Source organism: Indicator indicator, chromosome 28 (genome assembly GCF_027791375.1).
Source record: "Indicator indicator isolate 239-I01 chromosome 28, UM_Iind_1.1, whole genome shotgun sequence".
Lineage (NCBI taxonomy): Eukaryota > Metazoa > Chordata > Aves > Piciformes > Indicatoridae > Indicator > Indicator indicator.
This window is the reverse complement of record NC_072037.1, coordinates 9,720,847-9,737,480: the sequence shown is the minus strand read 5'-3', so window position 1 is coordinate 9,737,480 and position 16,634 is coordinate 9,720,847. Positions and strand designations below refer to the sequence as shown.

Sequence of the window (16,634 nt, the reverse complement as noted above, 5' to 3'; positions counted from 1 at the left end):
CATGCATGGGCAGTACACATCCACCTAGGACAATGTGAGGCTCCCACGATTCAGCTCTTCCTGAAGTGGCTCTGCTATCATCAACTATAGTATTCACACAGCTGAGGGCATACAGCTATGATCTGAGCAGAGAGAAAGCCACATGGTGAAGGAGCAGCAGTGTGTTAGGGAGGTGACTGAGGACACACTGTCCAGGGTCCCAGTTTGACTTGCTCCAGACACATTTACACTGTGAGTATGTGAATTCTGTATGGGGGAGTGTCGGCAGGGAGTCAGTCTCTTGACTCACACACAAAACTTCCCAGGACAGTGAAGTCAGGGACAGAGCTTCCCTCTTAGCCCTTGGTAAAGCTGAGCTTGTAGCTCATCACCAGTGTAGCTAAAGAAAGGTTAGAAAACGTGACAGCAAAAGCAGCTGAATTGGGTCTATGCTGTGGCTTCCACTGTTACTACCGGCAGTAACGAGTTAGGAGTCCACAGCTGGCTACAATGGAGCTTCAAGAGTTCATCTAAACAAAGCCACCTGTTAGAAACTGACTGTTTGCCGGCCTCATTCACAAACACAAAACATCCAGTGTTACAAAACCAGCACCCTTGAACATGATCTTATCCACAGCCAGTTTTGACAGCACAGTTTTGTGTTTACATGTTTAATTATAGCTGTGAAAGCAGTGACTCATCTTCATGCACGGAGTCCTGCAGGTGCCTCTTTCCATAAGAAATGTTCCTATTTCATGCCCGGCTGCTCTGCAGTCCACAGGGGTGGCGGGTGGAGGTTTGTTGCTCATGCAAATGACTCACTGATGGGAATTCTCCAAACTGCCAGAAAATGTGCATGCAATTTCATCCTTCTTTTCATTCAGTTACCTATAGGATGGCTGTTGGCTTTCAAGTTACACTCTTGGCGATCAAAGAGATCACACTTCTGCTGTCAGCTCAGTTTTGAAGGCTCACTGGGCAGATTCGTGCAAATACAAAGAGCCTCATCTGGGAATTGTGAATGGTGACCAACATCTTAAGAGTGAAGGGCAAGAGGATGGGGCCAGACTCTTGTCAGTGGTGCCCAGAGACAGGACAAGGGGCAACAGGCACAAACTGAAACCCAGGAGGCTGAACCTAAACACAAGGAAAAACTTTCCTGTGAGAGTGCTGGAACCCTGGAGCAGGCTGCCCAGAGAGATTGTGGAGACTCCTTCCCTGGAGAGATTCCAAACCTGCCTGGACACTGTGATCCTGGGCAGCCTGCTGTGGAAGTGACCCTGCTTTAATAGGGGGATTTGACTAGGTGATCTCCAGAGGTCCCTTCCAACCCAGACTGGTCTGCGTTTCTGTGATTCTGTGATCCTATGAGAGTGCATGCCCACTGCAGAGCTGGTTCTACCTGGAGAAGAGGGGTTGCTGCCACTCCTGTATAATCCCAGTGTTTTCTGTAGAACCTGCACTGACTGCCAGTGATGGAATCAGGCAGGGCTGGATTTGGACCTTGACGTCAGTCGCTCAAAGAGAAGTATACATTTGTCAAGAGCCCAGGGAGACAGGGGTGTTAACTCAAAAACTACCACAACACAAACCCAGAGACCATAGTCAGTGCATTTGCCCAACAAATATTAGAGTTGCTTTTTAAGAAATCCCCTTCTCTCTCACTGTTTTAAGAAATCTCTTCTTCTCTCATCTACCTTTGCTCCCACTTTCTGAAGACAAATTCCAAGATGTGTTAGTGGAAGCTGTTCTAATCGTTTTAGCAGTTTCTGGGTCATGAAAAACAAAGAAAAGCTTATTAATGAGAAAAACGAAATAAGATTTCCCTAAGCTGATTGCTGATGAAAAAAAAAATACAAAAAATTCCACATTCATTTTTCTGTATAAAAAAGAAAACATCTGTCACCAGTTCAGTGCCCCAGTGTCCCTATGTGTGTTTCAGCTGAAGCTCCATCAATAAATGCCCATCTTCACACCTTCCTGCCTAATCTTTTAAGTTAAGCTCAGATACTTACAGACCAAACCAAACCCAAAAGCAGTTAGCTGGGATCTCTCTCAGGACTGTGGAACCTGGTGCTGACCTTGCTTTGAAATATTAAAGGATAGGTAGCAATAGCAAATCTTAGAATCACTGTGGTGGGAAAAGACCTTTAAGATTATTGAGTCCAACCATTCTCTAGCTCTATGAAATCTGCTCTTAAACCATGTCCCTCAGCACCACATTTCTTAAACACCTCTAGAGATGGGGAGTCAACCACCTCCCTGGGGAGCCTGTTCCAGCACTTGAAAACCCTTTCAGTGGAGAAGTTTCTTCTTATGTCCACCCTAAATCTTCTTGTGTCTGTTTCCTCTTGTCCTATCACTTGTTACTAGGGAGAAGAAATTAACCCCCACCTTACTACAGCCTCCTTTCAGGGAGTTGTAAAGAGCCAGAAAGTCTCCTCTCAGCCTCCTTTTCTCCAGCGAAAACGAGAGTGGCCACAGCCCTTCTCAGCACAAATCCCAGAATCACTGGAACTACAATCAGTGCTTTGTGTTTCCAAAAAGATTTCAGAGAACTTTGCCACGGTTCAGAGCTAGATTGTGCAACCAGGTCCTAACAAGGGCATGAATTGTGCAATGCAGTCCTCAGAAACTAAGCTCCAAATGGCAAGGTTGTTGTTTCTGTTTGCCACCAGGTTGAAAAACACCCAGCTCTTTCAGAGCAGGAGCTAGAGTAGGTAAAGACAAGTGGGGTTAGGTTTCCTGAAAACTTCAAGGTAGAAGGAAGAGGATTTTATACACTGGCAGGTATGACTTTTCAGAGAGTCTTTTGTTTCCATTTAACAAAACCTAACAAATGACAATTTTGTTAAAATTAAATAACCATTTTTTTGTTCAAAAGATTGCTTGTAGACATTCACAGCTTCTAAAACTCAGTAATTGCTGTTGTCTCCTTGACACAGTCTGCAGAGAGAAGTCACAGCTCAGAGGAATCCCTACCAGTGTGGGACTATTTGGAAAGTTCAGCATCAAGAGGAAATTGCCAATCAGTCTCCCAGAGAGAGCCTGAGGACACTGGACAACCCCAGTTTACAGCCCTCTGCCCCTCTGAGCTGCAGAGCTGAAACTGAAGATGGCTTTGAGCAGGACTTCGGTAAGATCCTTTTAGATTGGATATTAGAAGAAACTTCTTCAGTGAAAGGGTTCTCAAAGCCTGGAACAGGCTGCCCAGGGAGGTAGCTGAATCCCCATCCCTGGAGATATTTAAAAGATGCAGAGATGTGGTGCTGAGGGACATGGTTTTGCACCAGCCTTGGTAGAGTTAAAGAATGGTTTGGCTCAAAGGATTCTGTGATTCTAAGGTGACATCTCCTGAAGTGTCAGGCATGGTGGTTATTCATTGCTCTCCCGAGGTACTTCTTAGGCTATTGCAAAAGAATGAACTGTCATTCACTGCAAGGGAACACCTGCCAGTGGTTCTGACTAGGACTGAAATATCTTCTAGGGTGAGGGGGGATTTCAAGGAGCTGGTGCATGGCAGATTTCGAAGGTGAACAATGAATACATGAAAAAAAAAATCTTCTCTCAAGCTTCATGTCCAATTTAACACCACCAAAAATGCAATGGAAAGGCCTTGCTGTTGCCATGCAGTGCTGTGCTGTCTCACTGGTGTGAGTTCAGCTGGGTGTCACCTCATAGGTTGCTCCTGTGCCTTATAAGAGACACAGCAACAGCTACAGACAGCCCCAGAGGAACAAACCCCTTTCAGCTCAGAGATGTTTTCAGCACTTTGCAGCTTCGTGTGAAGGTCTTGAGAAGCCTTGTAATGAATCCTTCATAATTACCACATCAGAAAAGTGTGGGGTATTATCCTACTTGTACAGCAAGAGACTTGAATGCACAGAACATGTAGAGGGATTAACAAAGGCTGAATGGAGGGGTCTGCTCCAGGGTCCTGCAAGGTTGGCCAAGGTGAGGATGGGGTGCAGGGCATCACCACTGCTGCTCAGAATAAATGTTTGCATAGAAACAAGAGAAAGTTTGTGGCCGAAAGGGTTAAGTGGCAAAGAGTCACAATCAGGCTGCTCTGTCTGAAGAGACCTCTGCTTGCTTCTACCAAACAGTAGCAGATGGTGCATTGTTTTAAGGGCTTTTCTGAGACAAAAGAACAAGATCAGATAACCTTTCCTCAAAGAGGGTACTTATAAAAAGCCTTTCCTCTTATTAAGGATTCTTCATTGTGTTCCCCACAAAATTTTATACCTAATATTGGATTTTGAGGAGGTGGAGAAGCCAGCATTGTTTACTATGCTTCACCCATCCCCCAGGGACTAGGAGGGCATCTTATGTGATTGGACAGTAGGTCTGTTGTCTGGAGTGTTTACCATAAGAGCAAGACAATGTATTTACTTAATATTAATAACTAAAGGCCACAATTCTGAAATCTGTCTTTGTAAAATAACCCTGCCAACCACTATTCACCACCTGAACAATAGAAACTGCTGCCTTGTGTCCACACCAGGAGAGCCCTTTACCTTCTCTGAGTGTTTGCAGGAGCTGACGACGCTTGAGTGAGCTCCAGCCCAGGGTTTGACTGTAAGCCAGAAGCTCCAACCCAGGCCATGTTGCTGCAGATGAGGCACAGAACTGTCATTCTGAAGACAATGTGGGCTTGAAATATGGGTCACAAATGGATCTGTTCAACACTCCTCTCAGAAAAGGGCATTCAGAGGCAAGGCTGTATTTTCTGCTTATAAGGCAGCACATCAGCAGCTGATTCTATTCTCTTTCACAGACCACAGAAGTCCCTGTGCACAGGCAGCATAATGATGTGCAGCTCTACAGCTGCTGCAAAATATAAACATTTACCTTTAAAAGATGCATGCATCACCTCCTACTGCTGTGCCAGAGACATAAGACGTTTTCTCTAGTAAAGATCCTTGGCAAAGTAACAAATTTCATTTTCAACCATAACAAAGCAGAGTATAAGAAACAGATATCCACAAAAATCTTGGTAACTGTTTACTGCCTGGAGTAAATTGTCCTGAACTCTTGAGTTTTCTTTTTAAACACAGCCAGTGTAAAATGCAGAATCACAAATGCCATAGCACATGCTGTGATGAACACAAATTGCCTCCACAGGCATCACTGGAAAGTATTTCACATCACTTTGGAAGCATCTCTCTTCAGTTGAGAAACAAAACTTGGTATAACCAAGTGAGCTGACGAGGAAGTGGTTTGCACATTCTGATTGTCTCAGGGACACCATTACACACAACCTTTCTATTGTTCCTGCCAGATCACCAAGGCTCTTCCACAGGCAGCTGAACAGATGAGCCATGCTTTCCCTGATGCTGCAGCATGCCCTCTGAACACAACCCACAGTATCCAAGCTCCTGTATTGCTACTAAATAAATGAATGTAAAGAAACATTTGCTCTCTACAACTCCCTGAAAGGAGGTTGGAGGGAGGTGGTGGTTAGTGTCTTCCCCCTAGTATCAGGTGATAAAATAAGAGGAAATGGCCTGAAATTGTGCCAGGGGAGGTTTAGGTTGGGTATCAGGAACAATATCTTTTTAGTGCAAGAGTGGTCAGCATTGGAACAGGCTGCCCAGGGAGGTGGTGGAGTCACCATCCCTGGAGGTGTTCAAGAAACCTGAGGACATGGCACCTGGGGACGTGGTTTAGTGGCCATGGAGGTGTTAGTTTGATCATTGCACTCAATCTTAGAGGTATTTTCCAACTGAAACAATTCTGTGATTCTTGTACACATCAGACTGGCCTAAACAAGGCAGAAAGCTCATTTCTTGAGGCCAGACTTCTATCCCTTCTTTGGTTTTTTGCGGGTTTGGGGTTTGGTTTTGTTTTGTTTTGTCTTGTTTTTTGTTGGTTTGAGGTGTTTTTTGGTTTTGGCATTTGAGAGATACAATTGAAATGGATTGTTTAAAAGTCTTCTAAAGGTTGAAGCTTAAGCATGGCTACTGGTTTAAAGCAATTTGCTTTAGGAAAGCAAATTCATTACTCTTAACATGCAGAATTTTAACTTTTTTTTGTATTTGCAGTGTATTTTTATGTAATAACTTTCCCCTTAACTGATGGTTGACATTTTTTCTCGTAGCACTAGAGGGAGCTGCCTTCTTGCTTCTAAGCAGAGGGAGAGATGATTAAATTAGTGGGATCACCAAAGAAGTGTAACAGTATGGTTTCAGCTAATTGCCCTCTGATGGATAGTTTTGAAATAAGACAGCTCTTCGTGTTTCCCTTCACAGTCCTTAGCTGTCTTTTGTATGTACAAGGCCTCTGCCTGGTGAAACTTCCGTGAGCTCCATCATCAGCATTCATACATCTATGAGGCAGACTGCAGGACTGAGATGTTTGAATGCTGATGCTGGAGCTTACTAAAGCTTCTCGACTCTGACAGGCAACATGGGAATTGCTCTTGAGAGTTGTTCTCACTTCTTTTGATACCAGTTTTCTCCCTCTGAACTCATTGCTCTCCATACACACACAGACTGTATCTGCATTGCTCCTTAGCTGGCTGAGAAGTTAACCTGCAGCCTGTGTGGGCACAAGAAGTCAGGATGTTGTTCCCTTCCATGCTGCTACCCCATAGGGTGCTGCTACTTGTACAATACCGCTGCAAAGCATCTGGACACACGACTGCATTCCTTACACTGTGGGGTCCAGTGTCACTTTGTCACACAGGTTGGGGCTTTGGTTTGCATACTGCAAGTGTGGTGGGTTGCGGGAGTTCATCACAGAATAAGAATCACTGACTCCAATCATTAATCCAGCACTACCAAGTCTGCTGCTGAACCATGTCCCCCAGCACCACATCTACACAGCTTTTAAATCTCTTCAGGGGTGATGATTCAAGCACTTCCCCGAGCAGCCTGTTCCAGTGTATGACTGATGAGCAACAGAAGGAATATTCCATGGAAATCCAGGGCTCTGGTTAGGTCCCAATCCAGGTCTGTCTCTCTCTTGCTAGTCTGCTGCAAGAGCTGTTCTGATGCTCTGGATGTGACATGCTACACGTGGAAAGGGCAGCAGCAGGGTGAGGTATTGCCATGTGCTGCAACATCTGGCTGGAAGCTGAACTCTGGCCAACCCTCTGTGCTAGAGGATTTAGATATAAACACAAAATATGTGGAAGACAGGAGCAGCACAGGCCACATTAATCCCCTTGTCTAGCAAGCAGCTACTCTTCGATGACAAGTGGGATACCAGACGTATTTATAGAGGAGGGAAGAAACTGATTCAGCAAGCATGAAAATACAGCACTCCAAGGCACTCAGGAATGCAGATCAGCTCATTGATTTTCCTGAGTAAACAAGTATGGCCCTCCAGTTTAGAGTCTCTTGCTTAGGGATTGCTCTTGGCTTACAGGTACTGCTGAAGAATCATAGAACCATTAGGGTTGGAAAAGACCTCTGAGATCATAAATTCCAACCATTAACCCAACACTGCCATGTCACCACTAAATCATGTCCCTGAGCACCACATCTACCTGGTTTTTCACACTTCCAGAGGAGATGGTTCCACCACTGCCCTGGCCAGCCTGTTCCAGGGCTTGACAACCCTTTTGGGGAAAAAAATTGTTCCTCATGTCCAACCCAAAACTTCGTGGCACATCTTGAGGCTGTTTCTCCTCATGTTGTCACTTGTTACCCGGGAGAAGAGACCAGCTCCCACACCACTACGACCTCCTTTCAGGAAGCTATAGAGAGCCATAAGTTCTCTCCTTAGCTTCCTTTTCTCCAGGCTGAACAACCCCCATTCCCTCAGCTGCTCCTCGTAAGACTTGTGCTCTAGATCTTTCACCAGCTTCTTCACCCTTCTCTGGACATGCTCCAGCACCTAAATGTTCTTCTTGTAGTGTGGGTCTCAAAACTGAGCCCAATATTCAAGGTGTGACCTCACCAGTGCTGAGTACAGGGGGACAATCACAGGCAAAGTTGTTCTTACATCTAAAGTTGCAAGCATGTATTTTTGTAATAACTGGTTTGGGCTGATTGCTGACATGGGCAGAAAGAGGAAAATCTGTCCTTGAGTAAAGCAGCAGTAAGTGCTTCTTCCTGGCTTCAAGTGATTAGAAAAATGAGACTTTTAGCCCAGCTTTTTTAATTATATGTCATGGAGATTCTACAGGGCTTTGCTCAGATTCTGCAGGTGCAGCGGAAAGTGATTTAATAAATAGCTTTTTTTTTTTTTTTTTAAGACAGAGTGTCTGTGCACTGCAGCTATCTGGGCCTGCAGTGAAATGCCATTCATCACAGGGCAAGAGGATGGGAAGCTCAGCCAGGCGGCCTTCTCTCTAAAGCAGGATGTTGCAACACAAGAAATGCATCTGGAAACAGCCATAACTAGGAGAATTATGTTTAGAAGGAGTGAAAACAGATCAGAACAAACTTTTTATTGACTTTGAGATCAATAACACTGGTCAGGGCTTTGAGCAGAGCAACACTGTTCAACTTGAGGCACTAATTGCAAATGCCACTTTTAAAATATATCCTAATAGACTATCATACTACAAAATGGCACAGGTAGTATAGGAGTTTTAAAAGCTAATCAAAAAACTTAGCATCAGTAAATTTAGCTTGTAAATTTATTTTATGAAATGACCTTAGTTGTTAGGATTGCAGGAGGCATCCTTACCTGACTTGTGAAAGTGCTGAGCTGTCTGTATACCCACTGAAGAATATTTCACTTGTCTGTTTTTCTATTACATTGCTTGAACCCAGAACTTCCCTGTAAAGACAACACCTCTTTCATCCACAGGATTTTTCTAAACATACCATCTCACAGAACCACCTCTAGTATATATAAGCTTTAAAGAGTCTGAATCAGTCCTCAAAATTAGAAAGGTTGGGGTAAAACCAGAACTTTTTAAAAGGATGAACTCTTTATTTGGCGTGTGATTTCTAGGTAATTCAGTATGATTTTGCCTCTTCAAACAACCCTCTGGAATGAGGAGATACTCATTACTGAAAAAAAAAAGATGAGATTTTCATCCAGTCTCTTGATTTTGAAAAGTATGGGTTTAAGAAAAGCCTCCTGCAGTAACACTGTAAGAAGTAAGTGAAATTTGCAGTTAAGCTGTTTCTAAAACACAGCAGCCTTCTGACAGAAAATCTGCATCAGGCTTGAAGCATTAACACTAACATTCTGTTTCGCTCACATCCATGTGAACACAAAAAGCATCCTGGCATGCAAAGAAGCTCACATTCCTGCTCCTTCCATGTTAAAGATCCTTTAATATTTAAAACAAAACCAAACCTTTCATGTCATGGGCTTATCCTGAGGGGCAGGGTAATTTGGACTCAGACAATCTGGATAAGGATGCAGATTTTTGTCTCAATTTTCCAGGTCAAACCCATTTCTATTTATGACCCACACTGCAATTCATTTATGTCTCTGGTTGCTGTGACAGTGGCACAGCACAGAGTAAACACGCAACCTGTTTGCATAAGCTTAGCAATTCATCTGAGGAGCTCAAAGCAGCCAAGAACCTCTCAGTGGTAAACATTACATCACCTATACTGTGACAGACAGAAGAGTTACAGTAAGGAAGCAGCAGTGAAATACGTGCATCTGGAACAAAAGTTGTTTTCCCCGCTTAAAATTGAAAGCATTTTTTCCATGGCTTTGTCCTCCCTGTGACAAAGGAGAGCAATCAAGCCTGCACCCCTGTACAGGGAGAAGTTGCAAGATGAAGGGGGCAGGCACAATGCTGCTGGAGTTCCAGGAAGGGTCCAGGTCATTTTGTAAAGAACAACTCTGATCATATTGAAGCAGTGAAAACAAGAGTGGCTGCACACTCTGGATTTTGGGCTTAGAATGGGAATTTCTTCCCAGTCCTCCTCCTTCCTGGCCTTGGCCCTTCTGAGTCCTACTTGTTCTCACCTCCTCAACACTTGCAGGACTTTACACTAACATATTTCTTGACAAGATGGAAGTAGCAACATTTTCCATCTTTGGATATGGTGGGGTAAGTAAATGTATGCAGAGGAGATATTCCAGGAGTAAAGACAGATGCCAGATTTGGGAGGCTTTCAAAAATAGGCATAAGGAGGATTCTAAAGGGAAATCACAGAATCACAGAACATTACAGTTAGGAACAATGTTCACACTCCCCTGTTCCCTTTTGGGGATCCCTTGCTTCAGTCTGTGCATTAGGACTCAGGCATGGTTTGAGAGGTACAGTCAGGCCTGAAATGCAGCAAAGAATGCTGAGAAGCAGTTGCCCTGGGACCTTGCTGGAAACACCAGGGTGCTTACATTACTTACAAGGTGTGCTGGCCTCAAAGGTGAGCCAGCAAGGCAGCCCTGCTGGCAAAACCCTCAGGAAGTGCTTAAATCCCCAGGGAGTTTGTGTGGAAACATTTTGAGGGCAGTAACTGAAATCTGAAGGAAATCTACTTCCCCTGCCTCCTTACGGTAAACTCCTCATGTGGCACCTATTCAATGGAGGATGGATTTTTATTTTTTAATTGAGAAATAGTGACTGCTAATGTCTATTTCCTAAACTTCTGCAGGTGAGGGAGGCCCTAGCTACACAGCACCAGAAGAGAAACACAGGAGCCATCTGGACAATTTAAGGCAAACCTCCCTATTGCTGGCCCACAAGCTGAAGGTACAGTGAGTAAACAATGCAACAAGGAAAGAGCAGCTCCAGTTCTTCTAGCCCAGGTGAAAATGCTTTGGCTAACCCTGGATTCAGGTGTATCCAAGCTGTAATCAGTTGGCATCAGCTGACTCTGCACCAGGTTTATAAACCTCAGGTAGCTATAAGGAAAAGATTTTAGCCTTACTTTACTATCTGGAGATCCCATTGTAGCACTGGTGGGTGAAAATGCATCACTCTGCAGCCAAAGCAAACATTTGTACTGCCTTGCAAGGGTGGCAGGATGTGACAGCTGTTGCCTGAACAACACCTGTGCTGCCTTCTATTGCAGTTTGCTGCCCTTTACCCCCCAGCTCTGTGGAATCGTGGGACTTGATTAAAATATCATTTACAGCATGTAATTTCCTCATACAGGTCCATCAGCTCCAGCAGAAACAGCAGCTCACAGTGTTGAGGGAGAAAGCAAAGAGAGAGCTTCAGGAAAGTGAGAGGTTTCTGAGTGACCTGCTTCAGCAGACTTCAGAGGTAAGTTATCCTTTGGGATCCTGTGATACTGCTTCTGGATCCAGCCAAACATTCCTCCAGTGTTCACTGGGATTTTTTTTCTCCCACTCAGTGTCCCATAATCAAAAGTGGTGTTGTTTTGTAACTGATAGAAACTGTGGAAGAGTCCAGGTCTCTCAGGTAGTACAATCCCTTAGGCTGTGATTTGGATCTGAAATCGTCTTGCTACTGCAGTCTAACTCTACTCTGACTCAGCTTAAAACCATTCCCCCTTGTCCTATTGCTAGACACCCTTATGAAAAGTCCCTCTTAACCATTTCTGTAGGATCCCTTCAGATATTGGAAGGCAACTAAAAGGTCCCCATTACCTACAGGGAGGGGCTTTCCCCAGAGGCAAGGGAAGAAGGCTTAGAAGTTTTGGCTTTCATGTAAATCACTCAGATCTACAGACAATGTCTCTGTCTGCAGGAGTGCAGTGGCTCCAAAGTTGATTGTCCTTCTGTGCCAAGATCAGACTGTGCAGAGCAAACACACAGAGGACGCCAATCAGAAGGTGACAACAGAGCTGGCAGGTAGAGCAAGCACTATACAACGAGGCACAAAAGATGGTTTATCTTGTGGTGTGAATGACTTGGGGTATTAAGTCATTAGTATTATGTGTTTCTAAGATGGATGTTCATTTCAAGTCACTTAAGAACAACTTACACAGCTGTCACGTTATCTTTAAGACCATGGCCAAACCATTTTATTCACTCAGATTTCTGCTGTGAAGATCTTTGTGATCCAGTCTTTTTACTCCAATGTATGCACAAGCCATAGTGTAAACATCTTTCCAATGCAGCAGAAGATTTTGCATTGTTTAAAAGGTAAACCCTGCTTTGAAATTTGTGGGAAAATCTAATTTTCCTCATTTTGCTTTACCACCATATAGCTTGGCATGAATGAGAATATTGTATGTGCATATCCTTATGTTCATTTAAAGTGGCACAAATGAAGGACTAGAGAATTGCTCCTTAGCCATAAGACTCTAAAAAATTACCAGCAATTACTGAAATTGCCAGAAAGACACCTTCACTGAGGTAAAATGTCCCTTCACTGAGGTAAAATGTCCCTTCACAGAGGTAAAATGTCCCTTCACAGAGGTAAAATGTCCCTTCACAGAGGTAAAATGTCCCTTCACAGAGGTAAAATGTCCCTTCACAGAGGTAAAATGTCCCTTCACAGAGGTAAAATGTCCAACATTGCATAAAAACGAGCACCATGTCTGAAAAATACTCAGCCTCCATACATGGCTTTGCTATGAAAGCTAGGAATTGAAATAGTATCTCTGACTGCAATAAGAAAATATTTTCTTTCTTTCTTACCTTCAGTAATCAAGAGATGGATTCACTGAAGCTATCTGCATGGAGGACAGGAAGCGATCAGAGTCCGGCGATCCCCAAAACGGCAGGAAAAGGAAATCCCCTGGGAGGAAGGGGTTCATGTTGCTCAGTGCTTCAGGAAGGTGAACACTAAGTTACAGGATCTGGTGGTATCAGTCAAACACCATTGCTTTTTAGCACAGGACTGCAAATGTCACTAATTCTTCTAAGTGATTTTCAAAATGTTGACCTAAATATTTATATTGACTGTGCACGTTTAGAGTAGCAGTCTCCTTTTGTACTTCTGACCCAACTCTTGGGAGTTGAGCATTATTTACCTTATTTATAGGTCCCTTTTTTTTTTTTCCTTTTTACCTTTTTTTATCATGATTTCAGTTGACAATGAGGTCAATGTTCACAGCTTGCTCCCTTCAGTAGGAGCTGCAGGGGGACTCTCCCCAGGCTCCTGTCAAGGCCCAACTGCTGAGGTGCTGGAATGTTCTGTGGGAACCAGTTTGGGGGTCTGTTTTCTTTCTGTGACAGAGAAATATTTGACTTTACATCTTCTCCTTAGAAACTTTGCCAGCAGAGCACAACCATCAGATCTTGAATCTGTTGTCACCTCTGAATCTGCCCCACAGTGAGACCTGTGCAGGGGACAGCTCTGGGGTGAGCAGCGAAGGGGCCAGCTCCGAAAGTCAGGTAACGCCAGCTGCTGTGGTTTGCTGTTTGGGGATTTTTTTGAGGAGATTATTTTTGGCTTTATTCCTCATATTGAACTTCTCACCCACACAGCACTTCTCTGATAATCATGACACTCTGCTCTGTCCCCAGTGGAGCAGAGTTGGCCGGCACTATGGAGGCTCCAGCACCTTCTGCCGCTTCAGCTTGGCCATGGCGGAGCAGTGTCTGAGGGGAGAAGAGCTGCGAGCTCGACACCAGGCTGCCCTCCTCAAGCTCCGCAGAAAAGCTCTCCGGGAGAAAGCCAGGGCTGAGCTGGCCTGGCTGGACCACCAGAAATGGTGAGGGGGGGAAACATGGGGGACAGAAAACCCACATAAGTGGATCAGATCCTTCAGCCCTAAGTGGAGGTGCTGCTGCCTGATCAAAGGAAGAAAAACTGTCCCAGGTTGGAAAAAAGAGCAAACACAAACTGATTCCCTTGCAGAGTAAGCACAAGTGAAGCAGAGCAGCCTGCACTTCTGTTCTCTCCAGAGCACAGCTGAGCTCCTTGCTTACAGCCTCCCTGAGGTGTGGTGTGAGGTGTTCCTCAGCACTGACTGGGCTGAGTGGCTCTTGGGGATGGTGTGATCCCCTCCCATGAGAGGTGTCCCTCAGCCCTCACTGGGCTGAGGTGTCTTTGAGGACAGTGTGAGACCACCCTTCACATAGTGTCCCTCAGCAGTGGAGGTGCAGGAGCCCCATGAGGAGTTTGAGCTCTCCTGGGACATGGTTCCCCTCATCAGTTGGTTCTGAGTGCTTGGGGAATCTGGCTGCCTCAGGAGAGGTCCAAGTGATACAGCCCCATGGTGGTGAGGCATCCTAGTCTAAGAGATTTTCTTCAGAGCCTTCCATAGCTACTGCTGCTGGTTTGAGAGGAGCTTTGCTCCAGTCTTTGGTATTGTTTTCTGAAGAGCATTAAATCAATGGGATTTTAATTATCTGATTGTGATTCCCATCCTTCTTTGGTCTCCAGCTGTCTGGAAAACTTGCAAGACAGTAAGGGAGCCTCTGTCATGGCTGCAGAGCAGCACAAAATCCTAATGGAGCTGAAACAGGAGCAGGTAATACCGCAGCATGGGGAGCTGGACTTCATCTACTAAACAGTGGGAGGAGGTAGAATGGGGGAGGTACTTGGAGCTGCTGGAGCAAGTGAGATGGATCTTTTGTGCCAAAGTCAGCAGTCTGAAAGTCAGCAGTCTGTAAGTCTTAGACAAAACCCACTGCTTTCTTTTTCTTTTTTTTTTCTGTTGCTCCACTGCTATTGTGGATTTTCCTATTTGTGCCACAACAAACAGGTCATATAACGTAGGTTTCCACTAATTTATGCAGATTTATGCTTCTGATGTTGAAATATATTAAATTATTCTGTCAGCTAATTTTACAGTCTCAATTTTCCCACTACAGAGGAATGCTGAGCTCGTAATTACACTTGGTAGTCAGAAAATTTCTGTCCTACTCTTGTCGTGTACAAACTTCTCCTTTATTGCAAATTATTCCTATGCAAGCAAGAGTGCATCTTGTAGTTTTGAGTGGCCTGAATATAATTCACTTCCAGAGGTCTCACCTCTCAGGCAATGAAATATTCTCTTGTCTGCCATTAGTTCTCAGGGGTAACCTCCAGTTAACATTAGGGAAAAATAAAATTGCAAAGATTTTCTAAAAAAAAAAAAAGGAACAGAAGCTGTTCATTGCATTTCCAGGATATATTGAGTGTAGTATTACCATGTGTTAAGAAATACAATACAAATTTTTAAGTAGGTCTCTTTTTCTCTCTAATCTTGGCTCTCTTACACTCCTTTCTGCTCTGTGCAGGCAGAAATCCAGCACCTGCAAAACCTCTACAGGGCAGCCCATCAGGAAAGAAAGCTTTTATTAAAGCAGCAAAGAGAAATCTTAATGATGAGACATTCAACAGCACAGCTCCAGGAAAAGCTGCATAATTTGACTGGGAAGCAAGAGGCTAAGTCACAGTCATTAGATGTCTTGGTGGGTGTTTTGAGTGGGTAATAGCTGAAGAAGAGCTGACACTAGAGCTAAGGAATTCAGGTGAAACTTTGGGTTACCTTTTTCCTTTTAGCTTACAAGAAGTCCAGCAACTGATGAACCAACAGAGCCAAAGACAATGAGACTTATTTCTAGCCCAAAGCTACACTTCTCAGCAAAGTCTACAGCTCGCTCAGAAAGGCCTGATCCATCAGGGAATAAAAAGAGTTGTCTCCAGCTAAAGAATAAACAAAGCAGGAAATATGAGGGGTAAGTAAAATCCTTTCCACATCAATAGTGGAAGATCAGAACCAGTCCAGCGGAGAAGATGGAAGCAGTTAAGTTCTGGATAATTTTGTGAGCTTTAAATAGTTCCAAGAGGGATTTTTATAGGTTTTGAAAAACCTCTGTATTCAAGCAGTTGATGCACCAAAATCACTGCTTAGTGTTCTGACTAATATTGTCTCCTTGTTACATTCTGCCCTCCACATGTCCAACCTACAATCTGGTGTTCCAAAGGATAAATTCCTCAGGGCAGGGACCAGCTTATTGAAAGGTATGTGAACAGCTTCAGGTAAATTAAGCTATCTGGATCCACACATGGAGATCATTTCTGTACCACTTAGTGAATTCTTCAGGTAAAATATATTCACCACTTCAGCATGTCAGTAAAAGCCAGTGTATTTATTTCAGATTTTCCCATTCTTTAAAGAGACTCACCCTTCTGTGCAGGGGGGAGAAAGCGTTTTAAGTGAAATCTTGATTTTGATCAAAAAGTTCTTTGAGTTAGTGTTGATATCAACTGTACTGTTTAGCAGAAACTGCTTCTGATGTTACAAAACACTGCTGGTGGTTACAGGGAATTACTTTTATGACCTCAGCACTTCTGTATGTCATAGATACTGATTTCTTCAATAGAAGTAGATAAATCTGAGCCTTAATCCTGAAATAGGAAAAAGTCTGTCTGTGTCTATACACAGTTACATATCTGTAACCATGTAGTGCTGTGATTTGGATTTATCATGAGAAGTTGGACAATCTGTTTCATGCTGAAAAAAAGCCACAGTGGTTTGCCATCATATTGCACATGGAAGGGGCTGCACTGGGTAATAAACTATTTCATCCTGCATGCAAAAAAAGTAGAATTATATTTGTTCCCCAGGTACTTGTGTTTCCATTTAGAACAGCTCCATGCTCCTGCATTAGGTGTTAGAATCCGCTATGCTTTATTGAAAGGCTTTTTATATTAATTTTAAACTCTGCTGGTTTTGTTCAAGCAGGTAACCATATTTCATGATGATTATGGGCAGTATAAAATGTTCAGCAGTTATTTAACTCTGTAGATCTGGGGCCTGTGACTGCAGTGTTAGAAACAAATGTACCATTGACATAGCATTAATAACCAGGACATCTTTTAATGATGCCACACAGCTGCTAATGATAATTCACATTTTCTTGATGGCTTTTAACTACAA

General features: G+C 43.8%; 1 protein-coding gene across 1 annotated transcript in view; it reads left to right on the top strand.

Moving 5' to 3' along the window:
* Positions 1-16,634, top strand: part of QSOX2 (quiescin sulfhydryl oxidase 2) — a 90,120-nt gene that overhangs the window by 35,503 nt on the left and 37,983 nt on the right. The window contains exons 4-5 of the mRNA XM_054393243.1: positions 13,095-13,155; positions 13,288-13,475. Of these exons, the coding sequence (XP_054249218.1) occupies positions 13,095-13,155; positions 13,288-13,475 (249 nt within the window). The remainder of the gene's footprint in view (positions 1-13,094; positions 13,156-13,287; positions 13,476-16,634) is intronic.